This window comes from Melampsora larici-populina (genome assembly GCF_000204055.1).
Source record: "Melampsora larici-populina 98AG31 unplaced genomic scaffold MELLAscaffold_44, whole genome shotgun sequence".
NCBI classification, from domain to species: domain Eukaryota; kingdom Fungi; phylum Basidiomycota; class Pucciniomycetes; order Pucciniales; family Melampsoraceae; genus Melampsora; species Melampsora laricis-populina.
Window position 1 is genome coordinate 230,783 of NW_006768808.1, and position 27,024 is coordinate 257,806.

The 27,024-nt window shown below is 42.7% G+C and overlaps 4 protein-coding genes across 4 annotated transcripts; 3 read left to right on the forward strand and 1 right to left on the reverse strand.

The window, feature by feature from the left end:
• Positions 1–2,482: 2,482 nt before the first annotated feature.
• Positions 2,483–5,333, forward strand: MELLADRAFT_44923 (uncharacterized protein; the record flags this gene model as incomplete). Its single annotated transcript, XM_007414512.1, has 8 exons — positions 2,483–3,337; positions 3,478–3,612; positions 3,781–3,871; positions 3,966–4,030; positions 4,143–4,321; positions 4,404–4,501; positions 4,592–4,870; positions 4,936–5,333. The coding sequence occupies 8 exons, from the start codon at positions 2,839–2,841 to the stop codon at positions 5,042–5,044; spliced, it is 1,455 nt and encodes a 484-aa protein (XP_007414574.1).
• Positions 5,334–9,396: 4,063 nt separating this feature from the next.
• MELLADRAFT_72834 (uncharacterized protein) lies at positions 9,397–10,237 on the forward strand (the record flags this gene model as incomplete). Its single annotated transcript, XM_007414513.1, has 2 exons — positions 9,397–9,423; positions 9,501–10,237. One exon carries the CDS (start codon positions 9,741–9,743, stop codon positions 9,951–9,953), a length of 213 nt encoding a protein of 70 aa, XP_007414575.1.
• A 3,250-nt stretch (positions 10,238–13,487) lies between these two features.
• MELLADRAFT_66552 (uncharacterized protein) lies at positions 13,488–13,901 on the forward strand (the record flags this gene model as incomplete). Its single annotated transcript, XM_007414514.1, has 1 exon — positions 13,488–13,901. The coding sequence occupies one exon, from the start codon at positions 13,488–13,490 to the stop codon at positions 13,899–13,901; it is 414 nt and encodes a 137-aa protein (XP_007414576.1).
• Positions 13,902–17,170: 3,269 nt separating this feature from the next.
• Positions 17,171–17,980, reverse strand: MELLADRAFT_110403 (uncharacterized protein; the record flags this gene model as incomplete). Its single annotated transcript, XM_007414623.1, has 4 exons — positions 17,171–17,284; positions 17,306–17,452; positions 17,504–17,854; positions 17,915–17,980. 4 exons carry the CDS (start codon positions 17,978–17,980, stop codon positions 17,171–17,173), a joined length of 678 nt encoding a protein of 225 aa, XP_007414685.1.
• Between the last annotated feature and the right edge of the window lie 9,044 nt (positions 17,981–27,024).

A 27,024-nucleotide genomic window follows, 5' to 3' on the forward strand; every position in this document is an offset into this window, starting at 1 on the left:
CAACCTTCAGACTGGGACAGAGAACTGCCAGGCAATGTGCAGATTGATTCAACTTGTGTGTCAGCTTACAATTCTTAATGCTTCACCGGCCCTCTTTTCTATCTCAGAGGCTTGTACGGCATTTGCCTTGTGGTAAATGTATTTGTGCAAACACATCATATGGTTGTTATCAGTGGTAGCATCATTGTGTTTTGTACAAGACAAAAATTTCAGTCAATCACTTGAAAAGGCATGGGGAATGAAAGCCTTAATTGAAATGGATATATTATGTTGGCAAGTTGGTCCTCAGATCATTACTGGATTGGTTCTTGACATGCACTCCCCAAACCCTTCAATGTATGGTATTGTTGAGACAGGGACAGGAACTCCATAACAGATGAAGACAGTTTTTGTTTGAACATCTTGGGGTAATTAATCATGATCACCTTGGAGGAAGTCAAGCAGATGACATTTGACCGCAGCTTGATCATATATATTTGTTGTTTTTGTCCTGTTGCCCTCATTGGAATCCAAAAGTAATCATCTTGTGTTCTTCTTGATTTCAAAATCTTTGTTTTACAAAAACCTTTTCTGATATGCAAGACATAAAAATCTTTCAATAATCCAGCTCCCTATATATTGTCATAAACCTTTCCTCAAAGGTCATCTGAATTGAGCCTCAGATGGGTGTTTATCAGGAGGCATCTATATTGAGGGAGAGGCTCCAACTTCAGAGTGATTTGCTACATGAACTGATGTTATACATTTCCAAAAGACCCAATGATCAAAGGGGGGCTTGGTGACCCCATTTACAGTCAAACCCGTGCAATCACATAATTTGGGTGGAAGACTTTTCCTATGCATTTTGACGGGTTATGCAATGCTGTTGTCAAATTTGGCAGTAAAAAGCATCAAGATTGAGGAATTTTTCTATGCATTATCATGGGTTATGCAGCTGCACGGGTATGCAATTGTGCGGGTTTGACTGTACAAGAGAAATTTGACACATCTGAATCCGACCATAACAAAATCTAACTAAGAGTCATGAGATGACATTAGAGATGAGATGTAGGATTGATTGCATAGATTCAATGACTGATCCAGTCCACTCAGGTATCCCTCAGCTGATGAATACATTTTAGGCTCCATGTTGTTTGAGTTGAAATGTCTGATCAATGAAACTAAGGAGAAACCAGCTCAAAAGCCAGAAAAACTCAGTCCTGATAAGTTTCTCAAAATCCAATTGATATACAATTGTTTGTGAATGAGTAACATGTTTCCTTTTCTTGTAGAATCAAGTCTTCATGTGTTTTCAATGTTTCCACGGGCATGACATTATTTGCTCCTTTACTGGTCTATGCATAATGTGATGTAGTCCAGAACAGCTGATTGGATCCATATATAGTGTGCCAATGCCTTGATCCAAATATGAAGAAGTTTGATCCCGTGTGATCCCCGCCTAATTGTGATACAAATCAAATCATCTGCATAATGATACATTAGGTAAGAAGAGTCTTGCACCGTTTGAAGACGACCCGATCTATGCATCAAAAGTCCTTTGCATCGACTGCGAAATTTGTTGGAATTTTAAGGCTAGTTATGACTTCATCCACAGATATCTGTGGGTATGTTAGGTGACTGCAATCTGATTGGTTTCCATTTTGCTTGTATGTGCATTCAAAAAGTCTCTCCCGTGCGAATTCTTTTCAAAACGTTGAGCAATATGGAAGGAAGAGGCTCAGAGATCCTCCAATGAAGATTATGTGTCCTCGTGACCATTCATCTGTAGATCTTTTGCAATATGTGTGCTAAATCCTCTATGATGATTGTTCGGCTTTCATGGCTAGCGGTGAGGACATCCCTTTCTCATCGGTTAGTAAAATTTGACATAGCCAGGCTGTGGCCGACGCGCACATCAGCCGTTCAAGTTTAGACAAAATTGGTAAAACAAGTCATGTACAGGCGTTGTATCTGCTGAGCTGACGAACTTTTTACAATTTTCGGATCAACCATCCTTGGAACGGCTGTAACTCTGAAGAAAAATAAATTCAGTCCTTCGTGAAGTACATACTTCGTCATGCCAGAAATCTTGCACACCAGGCAGTCTATATATTCGATCTAAATGAAGCCTCGCTTGTACCTTGGCACACTGGATATATCAGATAAGATCTCCAAGGATGTTGTAAGATGAGTGAAGTTTAGATTTTGATTTGTTAAAAGTATAACCATCAAGGACGATAAGTACATATCCAAATTGAGATATGAGAAAGTGAAATACTTTTGAGTTGAGGAATGTCAAGATATACAAACTCTCCGATCAGTCATGGCTTAATGGATTTTTAAATTAATCAGTAGTTTAGTGATATCCTCTGATTTCCTCCTTCCTTTGCAACTTTGAGCCGTTTCTGGACTTGAACTTATGTACTCGAATAACTTCTCATCGTCATCCTCGATCGTTCTCGATTCCTTCATCCATCAGATCACAAATATCTAAACAACATGACATCTTTGATTTCATCTACTCATCACGCCAAATATGACCCTAACACGGGTGTATACTCACCAGCTCACTATCCTAACTTACACATTCCCTCTAATCTGACAATCGATCAATTCTTGTTTTCTTATACACCTGCTCAAGCACTCACTTCTGATTCTCAAGGCCAAGGTCATATCCGACCAGATCCAAGTGGCCGCACATGGCTCATTGATTCTGTTACTAACAAGCAATATACGTTTGAGAACTGCCGTCAGCGTACCGAAGATCTTGCTTGCGCTTTTCGTGCTCATCTTGGTCTATCCGAGCCTGACGATGTTTTGGCCATCTATGCTCCCAATGACATCGATTACCCACTTGTCATGTGGGGAGCTTTTCGAACTAACGCAATGGTTTCAGGTGCAAACCCATCTTATACGGTGGATGAGTTGGCTTATCAACTTGAAGTCTTATCTAAGCGTTATAAACTCAAAGGACTCATCACACACCCAAACAGCCTTGAAACTTCACTCAAGGCAGCTCAACAAGTTGGAATCCCAAACGAGCGGATAGTATTGATGTCAAGTCAATTAGACCGGCTGGCGCCGCCTCAAACTCCAAGTGGAATCCTCACTCTTGATGGAATGATTCAAAAATACGCTCATGTGGCTCAAAAGCCTTTACCGATTGTCAAGCTTACAGCTGAGGGGGGAAAAGACAAAGTCGCGTTTTTGTCCTTTTCAAGTGGTACGACTGGTTTACCGAAGGCAGTCCAAATTCCGCATCGAGCTGTGATCGCGAACATGATTATCATCTTACGGCATATGGACGAAGACGTGTCGGGGGAAAGAATCATGGCGGTATTACCTTACTATCATATCTGTTTAGCCATTTCTTTCATCTTCTCTCCTCAAAATTCAGAACATCCCTGCACACCTGTATATCATTCACATCACTTGGCTCATGAAAAATTGAATTTGTTTGCCCTTCATTCTCGGCTCCTCTACTGGTCTTTTTGCCAGTCGGTTTAGTGGTAGTGTTACATTCGTCTCTGTACCGGGGAATGGCCAATGTAATCGCACCGCAATTTTCCTTCAAACCTTTCCTCGAGAACATCATCCGCTACCGGGTATCCAGACTCTGTCTTGTCCCACCAAGTTTAGTAACTTTGCTTATCGAATCTTTAAGTTCCCCCTTGCTCATCTGAGAATTATGAACGATATGATGGTGCTTTCATCTAAATGTTTAACTTTCTGTGACTGCATCACAATACATTTAATACGGAACACCTTTCGTCATTTTAAACAATTCACGCGCGTCAAAAGTGGTGGTCTTAATGGTCAAGCACCCTGCCGGAACTCGATTGGCAAAGGAGATTCAAAAGTCTCTGAAATCAATCTTATGCGGGGCAGCTCCGTGAGTAAATAGTCTTGATGCTCAAAGCATAAAAAGCCTAACAGGTTCTTACTTCAATTTCTTGATTACATCCTTCACTTGAACACGAGGAAAGGTTAACACAAGAGTTGTTCGACCAACTTCTTCAGATGTATCCAAATGTCCGGATCGGTCAAGGATGTATGTCCCCACCATATTTTTGCTTTGACTTACCGCATCATTCTGAATCACATTTCGATTTGTTGATGAAATATCCCGTTCTGACTGCAACAATCATCAAACAACTTTGTAGATGGGATGACTGAGACTGCAACCTGGGTCACTGGTTTGCCAAGTAACATCGAACCAGCTCGTGGCGCATCAGTCGGTGTGATTGGTCCAAACATTCAGCTGAAGATTATCGATCCATCAGGTACGCCTGTAGGCTTTGGCCACAAAGGCGAGGTATTGATTAAGAGCCCATCGAATGCAGTTGAGCCTTTCTTGTCATTCTTTCCACACACCCTCTGAGAGGGTCAAGTTTATAAAAGTTTGACGGTTTTTACCTACGTAGATTGGTTATTTAGCCAACCCCAAAGCAACTGCTGAGACATTTGATCAAGAGGGCTTTGTCCACACGGGCGACGAGGGCTACGTGGACTCACATGGCTGGTCCGAATTTTCTTCCTTTTTCATACACTTCATTCTGGTACAAAACTTACTGAGAATTCACATTTGGTATCTCTTTTGTTCTCTCATCAGGGTCTACGTAGTCGACCGACTGAAAGAATTGATCAAAGTCAAGGGAAATCAACTAGCACCTGCTGAGCTAGAAGGTCTGCTCCTTAACCATTCTGCAGTAGCAGATGTATGTGTGATCGGCGTCCCTGATACCTATTCAGGAGAAGTGGCTAGAGCTTATATCGTGGTTTCGGAAGAAGCCCAGAACTTAGATCGAACACAACTGGCCGTAGACCTTGCTCAGTTTGTTAGCTCGCAAAAGATACGATATAAATGGCTTGATGGCGGGATTGAGTTCGTGTAGGCCTTGTTTTCTCTTTCATCGACGCTCTTGGGATATACTCATAGCTTGTATGCGTTGGCAGGGAGTCAATTCCGAAGAACCCGTCAGGAAAGATCTTACGAAGGGTGTTGAGGGATCAGTATAAGGCTTCCTTGAATTCTTCAAACCCCGGTGGAAATGCCAAGCTTTGAAGACCAACTTATCAATGCAACACTGTACATCATGAAGTCATAGAACGTATTGACAGACTTTGCTTAATTTCATGACAAAAAAAAACTCCAATTTTCGTCAAATGTGCTCCACCTTCGTTTCTTCTTTCCAATTTACTCCATTATCTTTCTATCTTTTCTGACTCCATTATCATTCTGAAAGTTTTGATTCATCATGGCTGTCGAGATTTTTCCATTTTGACTCTACACAGCAACTTAATTTTACTAACTATGATTACAAAACAATTAGTCAAATTTGACTGGTGCGGTCAAGTCATACCACGGATCCAAGACCTGTAGAATACATAGGTGATGTTTTTGACTTCAAGTAAGGCATCATTGTGCCAAGAGAGAAATAGTGCTGTTGGACGTGACACCAAGACCTGTTTTCGGATACAGACGCTGTTTCTATTGACAGAAACTGATTGATGTGAAATCAAAAGCACCTCTAAAAAAACAAAAAAAAACATGTCCGGCACGTGACCCTTGAGGTTGAAGCTTGGTACCATCATGGTCCTTGGCTAGCAATTCAACCAATTGTACATAGACTTATTGGTAAAGCCAAGATATCTCAAAAGATAAGTTGTATAAGTTTTGTTTTAATATCAAATCTGTCAAACAAATAATACCACACTGAATATCATTTATCATGTCTGATGTTCTCTACCAAACCACAGATTTGGGCAAACTTAACAAAGTCCTTCACATGTGGTGAACCCCACACTGCCAACATAGATGCCTCAGGTCAAGAAATCCAAGGCATCATCAGAGGCAAATCCTTGGACAGACCTTGTTCAAGGTCTCCATCTGAGGTATTCTTTTGCGCTGAGAATTAGCTTGGATGCCAAACCTTGGACAGATGCTTCCCAAGGTTGGGCATTTGAGGATACCTCAGATCTTTCAATTCAAGGTAAAGATGTTGGCAGTGCTGAAGCCTGCATAGGGACTTACACCAAACGTGGCTCTCCTGGCTTGAGAGGTCACAAGATTTAGTAGGGGAAAAATGGACCAAATGAAAAACCTTTGCCACACAAAAGCTTTTCAAATTTCCTCTTGAGCAATGGAAGTCCTGCTTCTTCCAGACAATACACTCTATTCAGATCCTCCTTAACTCGAGTCACCCTCAAGTTTTCATTGTTATCCAAATTGCTTCTTTTCAATTTTTACATACAATCATGTCAGTTATGTAACATCATCCTGTGCTTTGGATTTTTGAAAATCAAGGATCTGCTTTTTGGGCATCAATGGAAACTTGAGAACAACTCAAGACATGGAGAATCTGAGTTGAGTGTAAATGATGTCAAAAGCCCCTACAGGCCCTCAGATCTGGCGACTTTTGATCAAAATTCAAGGCTTCTCAATGTCCCACCTCATACAGTCATTTTCAAAAAGGTTGCCCAAATTTGCCGGCAAAACTCCAAACTTAACTAAGTCCCCTGCCAGCGGCCCAAGGCTCAAGTGAGAGACTTACCTCAAAAACAAGAAATTTGGCTTGAGAAGTGAGCTGTATTGAGCTCAAAACCGCTACATTGTGTTCTTGGTTTTGTGGCTATATAAACAACACTCCATGAAAAATAAAAGGTTGTTTGAAAGAGTCCATTACACATGCTAGTGTTTCAAGCTCTCCAATATGTTTTTGGGAACTTGCACCTTTGGGTGGTCCAAGATTGGAGTTTTTTGCTGGTTTCTGAGAAATACAGGCTTCAAACCCGCTCACTGCTCAGGAAGCGGTGAAAAAGTCCAATAACAAATCACTGAGAGCGCGTTCACTTAAGCAATTTCTGACTAGAAATTGCTTTTTACACAGCACAGAAATCGCTTTCTGTAAAAAGCGTTCGATTTGTTATTTACAAGCATTCTGTAATGTACAGAATGCTTATAAAAATTGCTTTTTGCCTCAATTTTTAAAATTTGGTAATAGTGATTTTTTTTGATTTTTACCCCATTATCTCTTTCTGATATCTTCAGAGCATCCGCACTCGTTTGCGGTTGTTAATTTGGTCACGTGCGGTAACAAACACAACATTAAGTAAAAAGTTACTTAACTCAACCAAATTTCGCACTCGTTTGCATTAGCAGCGCTGTAACTTTTATAACTTTACAGATAGTGCATGTACTCCGCACCGGTCGTGCAGTAAGGTAAAGTTTTAATTTTTTGAGTACACATCACCTGCTTTCATGGCCAGTTTTCATGTGATAGAGGCACTGTTCTCTTCTTTGCACTAAGATACTAATACTCCATCTACACATGAAGACCCGATATCATCCTGTTCATCTACTCGATCGATAGATCTTAATTTAAAATTACAAATTTAACATGAGTTTGTTCAGATCTTAATACATGAATTCCAATTAAAAAACAAAGGCTTTACTACATCGAGAAAGCTTTTAATGAGTCTGAATACACATAATGATCTTGTAAAAGATTTAAAGATTTAAAACTAGGAAATAAAAATCCAAACTTCAATTTTTAATTTGTATCACTTGATCCTAAAAGTCCTCCAATGATTGGTCTTTTAATGTTGATTTTCTTAAATATTGACCTCTACATAGCTATATGAATCTAGACATCTTTCATTTTCATCTGAATGGTTTGGAGTCGAGTTCAAGATGGTTGATTGACTTATTTCAATTGAAGACATCGATCGGTGTCAAACGTTCTCGAGTTGATTCATGCAACTGTAAGGCTTGGAATTCATCGTGTGTGAGTGGTGAAAAGGATATATTGGTTGTTGACTTTGGTGTTGGAGGTCTGGTTGAGTTTTGTTTTTGGAGTCGAGTTGCCGGGAACAAGTCGTGATGTGTGATACCGCATGCGTTAGCCAATTGGTAAATTTACCGATTCGCTAACGCAAAATGACCGAAAATTAACTACCGCGGGGCTAATTTTTCACCGGTGTGGAAAAGACCCCGCGTTTGCGGTAAATTTAACCTTACCGCACCCGACTTACCGCACGAGTGCGGATGCTCTCACAAATTTTCCCAAGTCCCTCTTCACCGTACGGATGGTCATAAACCCATCAAAACCCATCACATCATCTCCAAATCCATACCCCAACACTCCTCACCTGATTTGACTTCTTCAACTTGTCGCCATCAATCATCCATCCATTCTTTTCCATCTCACCCATCTAAACACCTTGGCCATGTCTGACCACAATTCAAACACCAGTGCTGGTGTTGAAGGCTCGACTGATCAACCATTGACATCAACCAACATTGATCCAATCAAAACAAAGTCAAACAAAAAATTAACACCAGCTTCTGTAGTCAAACAAACAAAACCGAAAGAAATCAAATCAAAGAATAAGAAGAAATTAAATGAGAATATTCAATTAAATGAAATTAAAGAAAACATTGGAGATAAGAATAAATTAAAAGATAAGAACAAATCAAATCAAATCAAAGAAGGAGTTGAAGATAAGCAAGATAATGAGGATGAGGATGAAATCGTAGTCAGTGGTGGAAATTGGATTCATAAGTGCACGGTATGGTTGCTTGATGAGCATTGTCATCAAGTCGAACTTGGAAATGGAAATGATGGAGGACTCAAGTCGGCGGCGTGGAAGACTGTTCTTGAAGCCTACAACAAACGATGGAAGACTAACAAATCATTGATTCGTTTAAAGAACCATATTTAAAAGGTATGTATCTCATTCTTTTCTTTCTTCTTCTCATTCTTTTTTTTCCTTCTAAATGAATCCTGATTTGATTCTATCAACGTTCTCTACATCAACAACCAAGCTTAAAACAACTTACCGGGCATTCGATAAGATAATAGGCTTGAGCGGGGCTCCTGGGACTGATACCACGACTGGTATTGTCCATGCCGATAAAGAATGGTGGGATCAATGGATTAAAGTGGTCAGTTGTTTGGTCAAATTTAATCCTGATCCCCTTTTTTATTAATCCACTGCAATGATTGTTATAGCATGGCAATAAGGATGCCACACCGATCAAGAACAACAGTTTTCCAGCGTATAAAGCTGTCTCAGCGATCATGCCCGCAAAACATTTACAAGCTAATGGTAATGATGGATTAGGTACTCAGAGCAAAAAAAAGAAAGCATCACCAGCCGCTGATGATGAAGACGGAGATGATGAGGATGGTAAGTTTCTTTATGTTTTCCTCAGTTGGATGAAACACTGACACCAATCCATTCTTCTGCACAGAAGTGTTTCCATCTGCAGGTGATTCGATCAAAGGGATGGCTACTGATCAAAGCAGCGACGGTATGGAAGTGGAAGAAAAGCCTGTTATGGACAAAGATGTTAGAGATAAGGACAATGGGGCTAGTAGTGAGTCGGATCCTCCCCCAAAGTCCAAAAAGGGTAAATTGGTTGTTAAACCAAATAACAAAGTAGGTTCTCATCAATATGTTGTATAAGAATCATAAAAAACAATTGTACTGACCGGTTTTATTCATTTTGAATATAGAATAACCCGTTTGCAAGGCATTTAAAAATGGCTTAGCGTCAATTTGAAGAGGAGGACGAGGAAACACCTGAGATGAAGTTTGTACGTAGCAAGAGGGGTCCGGTTAACCGAGATGCTTCGACTTCAACTGCAACTGCCAAACAATCTCACACCACTGGACCTAAACTTATCTCACAATTGATTGATTGAGCTGTCAAATTAGAGGAGCAAGGTGAAAATGATAGGATCACGATTGCAAGGATGAAGTTAGAACAACACCCAAAACGAAAAGAGGCCATGGATCTATTCAACCGTGGATGCAAGAAAGAGCTGAAGCCTGAACATATAATTGAAGTAGCAAATAAATTGAAGAACGACAGCACAGCTTCTTTCTTCTGTCATATGTCTAAGGATTTTCAGTGGGCATGGTTGAGAAATGAAGCTGGGGTATCCCAATTTTATCAGGACAAGTAACATCAATTATCTTCAAAGGTTTTCCTCAAAAAAAATATCAAATTTATCAGATTTAAATATTATCTATTTTCCTTTTGTTTGTATTTTCATTCTACAATTTTAAGTTTACTTCTCATTGCAAAAGATGTGTACAAGTCACTATATATATATAATAGGTTTGATTTGGACATATAAATATATGTATGATACTTTCTTCAAATGTTACAACTAACTGCAATAAGGATAACATTATGTTAAAGAAGAAGTGTTGCTAGATTTGAGTAATAAAAAGACAACTGCTAATTTAAGTATTAAAACGACAACAATGAGAAACAAAAGATTTGAGAAATAAAAAGATAACTGGTTGATTTATGTATTAAAAAGATAATGTTGAGATTCAAACACATCGTTGAGCAGCAGCAGCATGTAGGTAGTCATTGAACATTTGATCTGCAATACGATCACGCATATCATTTGCTTCAGTTTGTTGTGCAGGGATGGGTGCAGCCCAATCAGGGTCATCGTAATCAGCAGCCATTTTGGTTTCCAACCTCTCTTTTAAGGCATATTCTTCGTAGAATTTGTCTTCTCTGGATTCAATTCAAATGATATTATGTAATACGCAACAAGCAATCACGACCTTAACTTGAGTTTTATAAGGGAGTGATGGCATTGAGGCTAATATAGGGAATCTCATCTTATTCACGCCAAATATATGTTCAATAATGATTCGAAGTGATGAATGACAGTGATTGTAGAGTTCCTTGGCCGTCTGTGGTGCAAGATTTGAATGTTTCCACTCCTTGAGTTGGTATTGGACGGATCAATAGGGTGTTAGAAAACCTGGAACATTTGCGTATCCAGCATCTGCTACATAGAAGTGGCCTACATCAAACAAAGATTAAGATGAATGTCCAATAATCATCATCATGGTTAAAAGAATATCTGACCTTCTGGAACAACAAAACGTTCTTGTTTGAGTGCTTGATGCAGCACTTGAGCATCAGCGTAAGAACCTTCCAAGCCAGCGTAGACAAAAGTGAAAAGCATGTTGAATGAGCAGCCTGCGAGTACGTTTTGGCTCAAATTGCCTTTTCGATTACGGTGAGCAGGTTGACGATCTGGCGGAACAATACACGGTATGTGGGTGCCATCAATAGCACCCACACAGTTATCAAAATAGGGAGTCATTCTGGGATTGGTTTGTATCTCTTTTGGACAGAGCTCGTTGGCCACCGGCTGAACAATATAGATTGATTCCAGTGACGCAATGGCATTGCACACTTTGTTGAAGTACTTGCTGATTGTAGCTCCAGAGCGTTGGAAACGTTCTCCAGCCACTCAATTGGATCCTGAGTTGCCGATAAAAAATCATGACTCGTTCTTCCACTGTGACACTCCTGTTGCGGTGGATAACAAGCTTACCTTCAAGGGCTTTGATTAATCCCTTGAAGGCAAGCTTATCCATGCAACACAGCTCTCGAAACCGTACGTCAGAGCCTTCTAAAATTTCTTTCGTATATTCATTTCCGCAAAGTTTTGATGTGCGACAAGGGATCTTGGGTGAGGTAATCAGGGTCTCTAGGTATTCCTTGCCGGCTTGAATCACATGTTTGAGCAGCTTGCTCCTTCTGAATGACGTTGAGGACACCATGGAGTTTGAACTTGAAGAATAGGAATCTGACATGATTGGTGATGGTTGTATGTACCATCACCAAACCCATTACCAATCCCATTCTGTGCCTTGTTGACCTTAAATGGTCAACAAAGCAAACACTTTTCACATGGATTCTAATGTCTTTCTTTTGAAAAGTGAAATTACAACATTTTACTGTAAAAAGACTTTTGTACGTGTACAAAAGTGGTGCCTTAAAAATTGATTCCTACAAATCCGGGCTAAGTGAACGCGCTCTGAGCCAGTGTAACTTCCAGTCCACAACTGGAACTTCTGGAAGTTGGAGCATATGTAACGGCTTGTGGCCATTATTTTATTCCTTTGCACAAAAAGGACTTGAATGAGCCAAAAAAAGTTGTCAAGATGTAGAGATTTTTTGCTGAATATGCCTACTTCTCACGCAAGAATTTGGGTTTTTGAGGTAAGTCCCTAGCTCAAGCCTTGGGCCGTTGGCAAGGGACTTAGTTAAGTTTGGCAAAACTCGAGCAATTTGGCGGTGAATTCGTGGCAAGCTTTTTGCAAGGACCATTGTAGCAGTTTTTTGCAGTTTGACCCACTAAATGTGTGAGACCCCGCACAACAGGTTAGGGTGATAAAGCTGCGGAGGTGGCTTATGCCCTTTCTAAGATAGAGGGTTTCAAGTCAAGGAATTTATGGTATTTTGCAGTCCAACAAGTTGTCCAATGTTGCAAAATATACTGTAAATTTAAAGAAATCAGGACACTTTTTTAGGTGTCCCAAATGCTGTTGACCATATATTTGCATAAGAAAAACACCGTAAAATTCAAAAAACTTGTCTATTTTTTGAAAAGTTTTTTTCTGACTTGAAACCCCCTATTGTAACAAAATTGAATCTTTTAAAACTTCTCTCTCACCATATGCATTGCCAAAATCAATCACACATCTGTCTCCAATCATGCTTGTCTGATCATAATTTTCCTCTCTTCAGAACCTAAATTATTTGAGTGTCTTCTTTCTTCTTCAAACTAAATCTCAAAGATTAATCCATAATGTATCTCTAAGCTTGTTCGCAGTCTGATGTATGGTTGAAAATTCAACAAAAAATTTCACATCGGAGTACAGCTGTTCTAAGAATTCGTGTCATGGTCGATTTTTTTTTTTTTTGTTTCTTTGACACCTCCATTCAAATGACTGCCCATACAGGCGCTGTATACTAGGTCGTGTATCACATATCTTAAGCTAGGTCCTCCTACGTGAAGACCTGGCAGATGACAGGGCTTCTATCCTGGTCGCACCATTCACTCACCCAACACTTTCCCTCAGCATCACCTTAATTGCATTCACTCAACACCTCACTTGTCTTCCATCACCGGTCGGAATCAATGGTGTTTGGCTCTGAGACCTTTCAAGACTCAACATCACTATACGACTGCGGCAAATTTTTCTAGCAACCACAACTTGATTGGGTGGCGATTGGGCATAAATGGTGGTCTACCTTTTGATCTCGTTGGACCAACTCCTCACGTTTTTGGACGACATCAGTCTGTTTCATTCCCAGAAAATGCCAATCAGAAAATTCTCTATGTTCGAGTCTCAGATTTCTCTTTTTTTGGTTATCAGTCTCACTGACTTCATTGATTTCCTGTCTTTGGTTCATTTGCAGGCCGTCCGACGGCCGATTTGATAACTTACGATCCTCGCCACGTACTCGCACTCGCAGTTATCAAGCTATGATTTCTGGAGCGGACACGGTGACCTCAAGTCGGTAAGCATGTCAGTCTCATTACATTTCAGATATAGTCATTAACCTCAGGACCTTTTGTAGTAACACTTCGGGTTTCCTCAATCAAATGGAAGCGTTGTCAAACTTACCGCCTCATTACCTGCCTCACCCACCACCTCCGTCTTATTTGCCCTCCATGTCACCTTCAAAGGGTGACATGGCTAACCCGATTGACCCGACTGACTTGATTACTCCTGCAATGACCCCTCAATTGACCCGTACCCCGGCTGGTTTCGAATTGGCTAGTGGTCCGACTTTCCCTGCTTTCACCTCGTCCCAGTCTTCTTCTGGCTCTTCGATGAATCCTCACATCAGTCCCATGTTTCAAACCTCTCCAACGTTCCATCATCCTGCATCCGCTACTTCGTTCTACTCTACCTCGTCAGTTACTCCTGTAAAGCGTAGTTTCACTGCGAGCAGTCGCCTAGATGATGATATGAACCACAACCCGGCTCCAGGTATGTCCTTGATGCCAGTCCAAGCCTTGGATTACCTGTTGCTAATCATGTGTTTCATACAACCTACCAGAATTGCCTGTCGATTGTTTTGATAATATCATACCCGCTGATGATATTCTCAACCAACCGGCGGAATCGATCCCTGAGCGAACCTTTCAGGTCTCTTTCAATCTCTGGCAACTGGTTGTTCCTGAATCTCCTGAACCGAAGAAACAGAAGCGACGCTCTGGAGGACGCAGACCCAGCAAGCCCAAGAACAATGCCCCTAAGTACATCAACTACAACCCAAAACTCGGCCATCAGTTCATTTTCCGTCCTTGCCATTGTCCCTTTGTCGTTTTCAAAAGAGAGCTCTTCATGTCTTGCAACAAACAACTCCCAGGTGTCTCAGATGCTCTCCAGCGTGCGTGGATGGACTCCAGTCTCAAAATTCAGGCTTCTATCACCGGAGCTGGACGTCCGAAGGGTAACAATAAGTTTGAAATCGTCGAAGGGACTTCTTTCTTCGATTTCATGAATGCCGCGATGGCTGCTCCTGACACGGCCAAGATGGGTTTCAAGATCATGCACGAAAACCCCAAGGTTACCGCTAATGCACTTCGATCTTTGAAAAACACCGCCAAACCCCCAGAACACCCAGACGATTCTGAGAGCTCTGATGGTGACGAGTCTGTCAGATCCAAAGGAGTGAGTTTTTTCTTTCATGTCTTTTTGTGTTCATTTTGCTCTGCCTATGCCTTTCAAGTGGACTGACATGTCTTTCTGGCAGTCGGACATCCTCACCCCAGGAGAACGCAAACTCCAAATCTTGATGGAACGCTTCTCAAAAGATTTCAAAAAAGGCGAAAACATCACCTCTGTGCCAAATCCGAAGGACCCAAGTCAGATCCTTATTTTGAACACGGCACGCTTACGCACGTGGGCCAATGATTGGGTCAGTCATTCATTCAGATTCTTCATTCTCCAACTACCACTGATTTTTGTCATTCACAGGCCGATGAAGTTCCTGGTGTTGACGCTGTCAACCCCCCTATGTCTCGTCCTGGGTTTACCTGGGTCAACGTCGCGGATTATGAGCGTGAAAAAAACCTCGCAAACTCCAAATCTTGATGGAACGCTTCTCAAAAGATTTCAAAAAAGGCGAAAACATCACCTCTGTGCCAAATCCGAAGGACCCAAGTCAGATCCTTATTTTGAACACGGCACGCTTACGCACGTGGGCCAATGATTGGGTCAGTCATTCATTCAGATTCTTCATTCTCCAACTACCACTGATTTTTGTCATTCACAGGCCGATGAAGTTCCTGGTGTTGACGCTGTCAACCCCCCTATGTCTCGTCCTGGGTTTACCTGGGTCAACGTCGCGGATTATGAGCGTGAAAAAAACCTCCTCCTTGGGTTGTACCGTCCTGGCGCCGACATTTCGGCGAATACGACTTCACCTGGCGCGACCATAGTTCACAACAACTATTATGGACACCACGCGTTTCCACCAACTGGCCAGCCTATTCCGTTCCCCGGAATGCCACCCGTCCCAAACACAGCTATGCCTTTGCCTGGGTATTCTGGTGGAGGCGCCGCTGGGGATCCTCCAGCAGAACCACTTCGTTTGCCTTCTCCGTCCGTTCCGATTCCCGACTTTGAGACTTTCTTACTTTTTGCTGGTATACAACCCAATATGACCAAAACTCGAGAGGTTTTGGCTAATGAAGGCATAGACGACGTTCGTCGTTTGTTGGACCGTGGTACTTACACCATCGCCAACTTTCACAGCATGGGAGTGCCTTTCGCTCATGCTGAGGACATTTGGAAAGCTGTCCCGAAATTCCTTGACCATCTTAAGTCTACTTGATTATCTCTGTCTCTCGATTGTCTTTATTCAAAAATCTAAAGCAAGTTATGTTGGAGCAATAAAAAATCCCACCAAATGTTCCTTTTTTTTCTTACTGTTTCTTCAACTGCCTTCGAGGCAAAGCGCTTTTGTTTTTAGTTCACTTGAACTTGATCTCAGTTTCTTTAAACTTGTGAACCGATGATGTGAACCGATGACTTGTTTTTCTTCATTTTATGAGAAATAAAAAATATCCCCTGTTTTGCTCTTTACCCATTCATATCGGTTAAAGGAGTGACCCAAACAGCCAAGCAACCAGAAAACCTTTCAGGCTCATAAAGGTCTGACCCAAACAGCCGAGCAACCAACACTTAAAGTATGACTTGTATAAGACCAAATACAAGTCATACTTTAAAGTCCAGATTGCCAGACTTTAAAGTGATGAAGGTCACTAAAAGTATGACTTGTATAAGACCGAATACAAGTCATACTTTAAAGTCCAGATTGCCAGACTTTAAAGTGATGGAGGTCACTATCAACTGCTGATATATTGATGAGAGTTAAAGATCTGTTTTGGAGACTTTCATGATCAGACAAGTCTATGAATAGTTGCGATCAAAATGTTTTGATTGCAGGATACCAGGACAACACACAAAGAGACAAGAGGGACAAAAAAAAATCCATCCAAGGTGCCTCTAAGAAGACAACCGGATTTGGACTTGAAGGCGTAACTAAATATAACCCTCACTACACAAACAACAATTTGATAACTAAAACCTTTCCAACAAGGCGTAACAAGAGATACGTCTGAGATATCACTATAGCTCAAGATAGACAACTAAAACCACTTCCAACCATGTACTCGCCACAGGTAAGTCGAAACATTGGTATTAAGTCGAAACATCGGTAAGTCGAAACATTTGCTAAGATTCAGAGAGAGACAGGCCTTGATGAGCAACTTGCCTTTTGATAAATACAGAAGGAACTCACCTTCAAAATTCATCAACTATTCAAACCCAATACCCACACACCGCATATAGTTGGTGCATTAGAGCCCCTGTGAATACATCCCAAGTGGTATCCAAGATCAAGTCAATTTTCTCTCCCGCGGGGGTTTGCTGAAGGCTTTGAGTTCTTCGGAAGTAAGATTTGAGAACACTGAATGCTTTTTCAATTGGGTTTAAATCAGGTGAATAGGGTGGCAGGTAGATCAATCGAATCCCTTTCTTGGCAGCTAGTTTAGCTATACAACCACCATGATGGATTCGACAGTTGTCCATGACCAAGACTGAATTTGCTTGTGGATAAGCATTCATCACAGGAAACTGCATACATATAAAACAGACGAGGTATTGGGTGGCCAGCCACCCATAGGTCTACGGTAATGGCCGAGAGAGGAATGGAGGTCATCAGAATATGCATTTCTCACGTGACTCAAATCATTTTTTCCTATGTCATTTTACTCAGCTCTTATACATTATTTGTAATTGTTAAAGATTATTATATGTATATGCAGTTCATTTCATATCACTAACAAAGATCATAACCACGTAATGGACTCATCAAGCTCAGTTGTCTCCAAGCCCCGCTTTCCGGACTAATTGGATGGTGTTGACCTATTGTTAAGTCAGTATTAGTCATATTCTATGAGGCAGAAGAACATACCTTTACTCGCCAGTCATCCTCAACACTGTTCATCGTAATAAGTTCACCGCGCAGATCAAGCTTGTTCCCCGTACTTATTAGATGACCCTGCTTATGCCGGCTGTCATTATATAAGTATATAATACAGAACTCAGCGTAGCCCATAACCTATCAAACGAAGTCAGTCATTGTCACCTCTTGCATAGCAATTGAACTTACCTGACTACTCCATTCCCTGTGCTTGACTGACGCAACGATCCAAGTATTGCCATTCCTTGTTATGTAAGTTGTTACCCCAGCCACTAACCCTACACTCTTTACTTCCACTCCAATTTTATAATTTCTTACTGGTCCTGTTCGAAGTTTTAAGCCACTGTCCATGACTACTTCGATTGTCCTCGGACCCTCCTTGACCATTACCGGCCCACTAAGCACGTAAGCGGCGCCGCCTTCTGGTGAAACATCTAAATCGTCATGTACCAGAGCAACTTGAGCGTTGATTTCGGCCTTGCCTCCTAATGGTATGGTTCCGTTAAATCGAGGTTCGCAGGTACTACCTCTGTTGCAAATCTAAGTATGTCGAGTATTAGTTTTTAGGAAGTTCCCACGGGGTTAACGACTAATACTCACTGTAGCTTTCATTACAATCATCCCGAACCACATCATAGGCAGTCGTTTGTAGCGAAACACATCCATTGTTGCTTTGTAGTGCGGAAAATATATGTTAGTTGGTAGATTGCGGTAGAGTTTCGGTACAATATTAGACGTAGGTTTGGAGAGGTTCTGATAACACTTTTTGATGAGGAACAAACGACTTTGAATGGCCTACTAGTCACGCAAGTCTTTATACCATGGCGTCCCAGATGCTAGTCAGCAACCAAGCACCTAATTTGCCTAGCGTTATGCTCAGTCATTGACAATTTGAAGAAGGCTACCTCAATGACTATAGCTGGCCTGAGCCAGTTCGATACGTAGAAACTTGTTATGACAATGACTGCATAAGGTCAGTATCCAGCTGGCCCATTTGCTCTGTGTCAAATTGATCATTTCTCGGGGAGAGCATTGCGTTTCCAAATGACCGTGGTGATTCGGTAGTCAACCGATTCCGATCAATACTGGTTGTTATTACTTGTCTTTAGAATAACTCAATAGCTACAATTCACTATGCGCTAACATACATAACATAAACAGATACAGATTGACAACTGAATAACCAAACCAGTCCAAGACAGTCAATGCGGATATTATAATCTCATCGCTTGATGTGTCACTACGTTGATAGTGTCAAGTGTTGATGATGAGCCGGGCAGAGAGACTATTGTATTTTGTGCCGAAGTACATCTTGATAAACCAACGTATAACTGACCATGCGCAAAAACTGGCGTAGGCAACGCGAGACAGACATTCTCTAATGTTTGGCCTTGTGCCTTGTTGATTGTCATCGCATAGGCAAGAGTCACAGGGAACTGTAAGCGGTAAAAGGAAATAGGGACCGACTCACTCCCAGGATGGTGTAGACGCATTCGCGGCAAACACAAAGTGCTGCCCGAGCGAGGTCCGGTTATGATCTGACACTGCAGCACATTCTCAGAGGTCTCGAGCACCAGCAAACGAGTACCATTACTGAGTCCTTGTTGAAGATTCAAATTTCTCAGAACAACTACCACTACACCAACTTTCAAGCGTAATCGGTGACCTGGGAACCCGGCGAAGCTGAATGAATTCAAAACCTCGGTGCTGACCTGCTCCGACCAATCTAGATCCATTTCGTCGACAGACTTGTATTCTTTGAGGCTCGATTTCAACTTATCCAACATGAATTGATTCATGAGATCGACGGTGTTATTTAACGGCGTAATAACTGCTCGCGACGCATAGTAAGCGGACAACTTAAGCCAATCTTTTTGATCAATCAAATTGTGTGATTCTTTGTAAAATCGATAAAATAGACCCTTATCGAATTGGGCAGAAGCTTTGTATCTCGTAACCTTGACGTGTTCAATCTCAACTAAACTAACGGGATCATCTTGGAGATTACCTGACCCCAACTTGAGTAACCACGCGGCGAACGACGCATTCTGGCGTGCGAGTAAATGATTGCTTCCAAGTAGACGCAGATTCTTAGTGAGCCGAAACTGTCGGACTGCCTGCCATAAATGACTGAATTTAATTGAAGCGCGTACGGCGTCCAATAAACTACCGTGAATGATGACAGGCAATATTTGTCTAAAATCACCAGAGAAAAGAGTGACGATCCCGCCAAAAGGTTCGTCAGAGCAACGTAAGTCTTTAAGAGAGCGATCAACACATTCAATCGCCGATTTATTCATCATGGATATTTCATCCCATACCATGAACTCCACATTTAAGAGCATTAGGCCGACAGGGTCGGTCCTTGAGAAACTACAGGTCGAGGTTTCATTCGGCTTGAGGGGAATGCCCAGCTTAGAGTGCGCTGTTCCGCCATTTAAGAGCAGTAGTGATGCTATTCCAGATGATGCGACAGATACGTAAGGAATGGAATTTGCGTTGCAATAGTGGAGACATAAATTGAGTAAGAAAGTCTTCCCACATCCTCCGGGCCCATCGACAAATAGTAGTCCACCGTCAGATTGTTCAAGGCAAGCCTTCACGTGGTTAAATATTGTGTTTTGTTCTTCTGTCATCTTCATCACGTTGGCGCCGAGATGGTCCCTGCTAGCAGTAGCAGTAACTCCACATTCATTGTCGTACATTGTACGTCCACCAATGGCCAGGAGAGCTTGCTGATCGACTTGGTCCATACCTACATCTGTAAGAGACTTGCCCATGTGACCGATGATACTTTCCATCAATGAAAGAGCGTAGTTACCCAATTGTGCCGGAGTTGGGTGCACCGAGGGAGACAGAAGAGCGAGAGCGTATTCGCAGTCGTCGGTGAAATCATCGATGTGGTTGTTCCATACTCGCATGGGATTGGCCGGTGGGCTGTGGACGAGAATCAACCCGAATAAATCTCTGAGTTGCCTGCCAGTTTTGAACTGCGCCGCTTCGGTTAGACATGCCTCAATATGTGTATCGGACATAAGCAAACCAAGTTCATTGGCTGCCGCTCTATAGCTTCTCAAGACTTGACCTCGGACGGTCCGGATTGCTTTAAAAGAGGTCGGTCCACGTAGGTGAGTGAGCAAGAGTCGTAAGTAATATCTTTCTCCATGACTCGGACCTGCAAAATTTAGCCGGCTAATTGAGACTGTGTTGTTTTCTCTGGGTAGCCATTGTTTTTCTTTCTTGGACCACCAATAATGTTCAGTCATCTGGGTGTATAACAATGACCGAACGCGATTGTTTTTTTTTGGCAATTTGGGGTTCAGCGAACATAGATTAAAAAATTCTGTAAGAGTTGTCCGCGCAGCACGGCCGGAATCAAGGGCATGAACCAGCTCATCGGTATTGTTGAAGTACACAGTGTGCGAGTTTTCTAAGTGCAGGGCGAGTCGAGTCACCGATGGTGAGCGGCCTGATAAAACATATTTGTACAGCCTCCAGACGGCTTCAAAGGTGTATATTAGTGAATGCCTTATGTAGTTCGCGAAAGCGGATAACTCACCTTCTGCCGCTGCCAATTCCCTTCCGTCAATGAAATCGTCCGGCTCGTTCTCCACTTCTAATTTGACGACTCGTCGATCGTGACCTTTACTGATGTACTTATACAAGTACTTGATGGACTTCATGCCGACAGTTACTTCACAGTTTATGTGACATCGGTATTTCAGGAGAAGGAATGGATTATAGGCTACTACATCGCGGTTTGTATATTTGTAACCATTCTTAAGGAAGAAGCGACCGTTGTCGGGTCGTTTGTAGGCGGGATAAGCATTCTCTGATATAACAGTGGTTGGTGAATACTCGCGTGGATATCCGTACTTGCATTTCGTGCCTGTCCAACAACTCTTTCCAGCATAGCACGGACCATGCAACATGAATTGAGTAACCAAAGTGTATAGTTCAGGCGAGGAATGGGGGTCCGGAAGTGTTGCAGAAACGGCTAGATCGACTCCTTCAGGTGTTTGAGGGGTAGCTTTACGATCATTGATCAAGACTGCGTGATCGTGCGGGTTACCGCGTTTCTGGAACTCGATAGTGTGTACGTTGGACAAATTCTTTCCTAGCCGTCCTCGCTTGAAGACGTCCCTGTGCATTTCAGCCAACTTCATGCGAAAGACACGGGCAACCAAATCGGGGCGATCAGATGGGTCCTGTCCTGGCAATAAAGCATCGATGACCTCTGGCCACTGGGGGTTCGCAGTCATTGTTATGAAGTAGCTAGGTGGGCCGTACCACTGGACCAACGCCATAGCGTCGTGGAATAACTCTTGCATCGCTCTAGGACCACCAATGAAAGTTGACGGTAGGATAATCTTCTTACCGATGGCAAAATCATTGTTGTTGAGCGCGTCAGTAGCACCGTTGTATAAGTCTGCTCGTATTTGTTTTTGATTGAATTTGAAGTATTTCATCCGAGCATTTTCGATACATACATACATATCCACCAAATATTCTTGGAAGAGACGTCCGCCTCGGAGGATAGGGGAAAACGTGTTAATTCGGCTGAAGAGTGTATATGCAAACCACTCGAGATTGGATACTTTTCCGCTTTGCCCTGGAAGCATGTAGTATGTTAATGAGTTACTCCTCGAGTGACAGAGAAGAAAGTGACAAACTGACTGCGCGTGTTCATGTAACGGTAATGTTCATCCCACCCATGGGAGCCATGCATAAAGAAAATGGGGTATTGGAGTGAAAAATAGTTGGTATTAAGTTCGGATATTCTTCGCAATGATCCATTGACGCGTTGAAGTACAATATCACGGTCGAGCGATCCAATGGCACCATCACCATCAATAACGGCTGAAACTTCGTCGCAAGTCGGGAAATTGTATCGGTTCTTGTTGCGGTTGCCTATTGGCATTGATTTAATTTTAATCGTCTTGACAGTGTTCTCGTTGAGTAGTTGTTCTGCTGACTTATACATCCTAGCAAATGGATTAAGAGCATACATGAAGTCTTGAAATTTGCGCAATAAACTCAAGTCCAATTTACCACCAACAAAAGCGCTACGTGCAGTGCCTTCGTTATCACCCTCGTCACCAAACATAAACATTTGGGCAAATTTTTTCTTCAGACCGGGCGCCGGGAAAAGCGAACCGATCCTGTGTGTCAATCTACCGCTGATCTTGTAAGTCCATGAGCCACCTCTGCCAGCAACTGACATGTCTTGCTTGGCTCCCGTCGATGCGAATGAGAGGGCATTGTTGTATCTACGTATATTCTTTTGAAAATCTTTTGAAACTGTGAAGTGGATTAGAACAGTGCGCAGGCTGAGCAAAGAGAATAACAACACACTCTTGTCTTGTTTTGAAAGAAGGTTCTGCAAAAAAACGGGGGTAAGTTTATTCTCCACGCGATGGCTGGGAAGTCTGACAGCGCCTTTCTGGCAACACATCGCATAAGAAGCGCTCTCCGTAAGCCTAGTGTAAGACCTACGGTCATTACAAGACACGTAACGATATTACTTAAATATTAAATACTTAAATCTTAAATTTCATTTTCTATATATAGTTCTTTTCATTTCGATCTTGCCGATTGGTTCCTTAGAGATATCGGGACTGATTATAATCCCTCTATCCTTCGGAACCAGGTATAGTCATTACTTTCTTATTTCTTTCTTTTCTTTTATTATTACTATTGTTATCCTTAGAGATATCGGGACTGATTATAATCCCTCTATCCTTCGGAACCAGACGTGTTCTCGATTGGATTTGAAATCAAAATCAGGTCTCTTGGGTTCTAGAAACCCTTCACTGTGCCTCACAGTGTCCCGCTCGACGTGTCTAGTGAAGGTTCCTCCCGAACCTTACACTTTTTTTTTCTCAAACCCAAGAAAAAAAATCAATTGAAAATTTTTTTTACACCAACTAAAACTCAACTCAATCGACACTTCAAAAGTTTATCGAATGCGCCATCTCAGACTCAATACATTAATAATACATTGAAAGTCACTACCCCGCATTCCCTTAAAACTCACACTTGATCGTCGTGTATGACGACACGACGACAAGCCCCCTCCACCACCGATCCTAAAGCTCCGCCAGTACCTCTGCCAGACCCCGAAGCCATTATTCGAGAGAACCGACGCCTGAAACGTTTATCTCGGCCAGACCCTAAGATCGCCAGACTAGCCGCGCTCGAACAGCCACCGCCAGCCACACCTTCACGTAATCGAACAGACTATCTACCGCCAGTGACGCCAAACCGTCTTCGAACCGAATCGGCCGCCTTGCCAGCTCTACCGGAATCATCGGACGAATCGCCCTTATCTTCCTTACCATCCTCCCCTACACGACGACAAACTTCACCTGAACCGTTTCCTAAAATGGCGGATCAAACCCTTAGGCCAGACAACTCCAATTCAGACCTAATGAGAGCGATTGTGGAATCGAATCTCGCTACCAATCGCCGCATGGAACAGATGGAAGAGTTCATGAAGAAGATGATGGTGTCTAAAGAATCGACTCCCACAGATCCCACTCCAGATGAAACTAAGCCGGCGAATGGTATCGATCTGACGAAGTTCCGCACCTCGGATGGACCGATTTATAAAGGACCATACCGCGAGGCAGAACCCTTTCTTTTGTGGTACTCTTCCTTAAAAACCTTCTTCCGCACTAAAGGTGTGACGTCGGACTCGGATCGTATCATCCTAGTAGGAAGCTTCTTGGAAGAACCTAATGCCCATGCTTTCTACGAAGGAGGTTACGATGCCTTCATCAAAGGCTCCTGGAAGGAGTTCCTCACTCAACTATTCTCCTCTTGCTTACCTGGCGACTGGAAGGATCGTTTGTACGAGAAGGCTCAACACTTACAAATGTCGCCATATGAAGATTTCATTGCCTATAGCACCAGAGCTCGACAAATTCAGATTCTGATCAATTTTGACTCGATTCGAATAAACGACTTACAACTAGCTACTTTTGTCGAGTATGGTATGGTGGAAGAGCTCAAAACCGCTGTTAAATTATGGGGTTTTTCGAGCTACACTAAAGATTTCGCTTATCATACATTCGAAAATAAATGCGAAACCCTCTATGCTTCTCTCGTCGCTTCTCATGCTATCGTCAAGAAAACTAGAGCGCCCACCTTACCTTCCGCATCGTACCATCGTTCTCGTGTCGCTGCGACGAGTACTTCTAGCACGACTGGTCGTTTAAGCGATGAAGAATTCACGTGGAAAATTCATTCTTACCGTGACTCCATCGGGCAATGTCATTTCTGTAAAGGGTGGTGTGGCAGTGAGCATCGGGCGTGCAAAGGCCCCTATGTTCGAGAAAAGGTGGTATTCCCTCCAGGTTATGTTGCACCCCCTAAACCTGCCAACTACGTACCTCCGAAAGCCAAATCATCGCCACCAGCCGGTCGTAGCCAAGCCGGACGAGCGACTCAACCGCCTGCAGGACGTCCAGCCGCATCATACGCGAGGGTAGCAGCAGCGTCTGAATTTCCAGACCTGGACGAGGCCTCGGTAGCGGCTCTCCAAGCTCTGGATGAGGAACTTGATCTAGCCGAAGCCGAAGGGTGCGTAAATCCTCCTAAGCCGCCACGCGTCATCGTTGAATTCAACTACAATGGCGAAAAGATAAGGGCTCTAGCTGATCCGGGTGCCGAAATTAATCTCTTGACAGAACGGGCGGCAGAGCGTCTTAAGCTTAAGAAGAGAAAGCTTGTGAAACCGATGCAGCTTAGCCTCGCGGTCAACACCGAATCCCCGCCTCCTGTGCTTACACACTTCACCACCGTCGACCTTATTGAACCAACATCAAAAAAAGTATTCAATAGGACGTACTGCAAGTTAGGAGAGGTGGGAGGTGATTTTGACATGATTCTAGGGACGCCTTTCTTCAATATTTTTCAATTCTCCGTTTCTATTAATAAAAGAGCTATTGTGTGCGAAAAAACTGGTCTTGAAATTTATGATTATCGATTGTTGGAGGAATGGAATGAAGAACTTCAAAAGTTGTCAGTTCCCCGTTTGAATGAGCCTGTGAAGGAGTGCAAAGATGCATGGGAGAGAGAAGTGAGTGTGAAAGGGAAGCAACTGTTTAAGAGTGACTATGAAATTTATGAGATGAAGATGCTTGAGGAATTTGAGGATCTGTTCCCGGTAGATATTCCGGCGGTATCTGAGGAGGCTGAAGAGGAAGGCCTATTTGTTGATGGATCCTTCCCCAAGAAATTACAAAACGAGAGCTCCAAGATACGACATAAAATTGTATTGAAAGATCCGGAGGCAGTCATCAAGGAGAAAGCTTACAATTACCCACCAAAACATATGAACGCCTGGGGTAAATTGGTGGATCAGCATTTGGCAGCAGGAAGAATACGACGATCGACAAGTCAGTATGCTTCTCCAAGCTTGATCATTCCAAAGAAGGACCCTACCGAACTTCCGAGATGGGTATGCGATTACCGTGTCTTGAATAGCCTGACCGTGAGGGACCGTGCGCCGTTACCTAATGTGGACACGTTGGTCAGGCTCGTAGGAACTGGAAAGATTTTTTCCATCATTGATCTTACGAACGCTTTCTTTCAAACTCGCATGCGAGAGGCCGACATTCCGTTGACGGCCGTCCATACGCCATGGGGTCTCTACGAATGGTGCGTTATGCCAATGGGCTTGACAAACGCACCTAGCACTCACCAAGGGAGACTTGAAGAAGCCTTAGGTGATTTGCTGAACACCATCTGTGTAGTCTATTTAGATGACATAGTAGTTTTTTCAAAAACGGCAGAAGAACATGCACGCCATACAAAACTGGTTTTACAAAAGTTGAGAGAAGCTAACTTATATTGTAGCAAGAAGAAGACAAAGTTATTTAGGAAGGAGATTAAATTTTTAGGACATTATATATCAGGAGAAGGTATCAGGGCGGATGATGAGAAGGTGGAACAAGTTTTGAACTGGAAGACGCCAAAATCAGCGAAAGGCATCAAGAAGTTTCTAGGCACCGTACAGTGGATGAAGAAATTCATCTGGGGCTTAGAGAAGTATGTGAATAAGCTAACGCCTCTCACGAGCACAAAACTTGACCCGAAACAATTTAAGTGGGGGAAAGAAGAAGACGAAGCTTTTCAAAATATCAAACGCCTGATGACATCACTGCCTCATTTGAAGAATATTGACTTCGAATCAGATGATCCAGTGTGGCTTTTCACGGACGCGAGTGGGTCAGGTTTAGGTGCAGCGCTGTTTCAAGGGAAGGAGTGGAAGATAGCGTCACCGGTGGCTTATGAGTCGAGGCAAATGACTCCGGCAGAGAAGAACTACCCGGTACACGAGCAGGAGCTTCTAGCTGTGATGCATGCGCTCCACAAGTGGAGGATGCTTTTGTTAGGCATGAAAATTAATATCATGTCAGATCACCATTCTCTAACCTACCTTCTCAAGCAAAGAACTCTCAGCAGACGACAAGCCAGGTGGATTGAGACGCTAGCAGATTTTGATGTGGATTTTACATATATCAAGGGAGAAGATAATAGTGTGGCGGATGCGTTGTCAAGGAAGGACATTGAAGATGACGGGGTGGATTGCGTAGCAGCATTACTTGAAGCTGGGCCAATGTTGTCACCTCAAGTAAAGGACCGGATCTTGGGAAGGCTTATACGGTGACTCTTTCTATAGCACAGTCGTAGCAGTTCTCCCG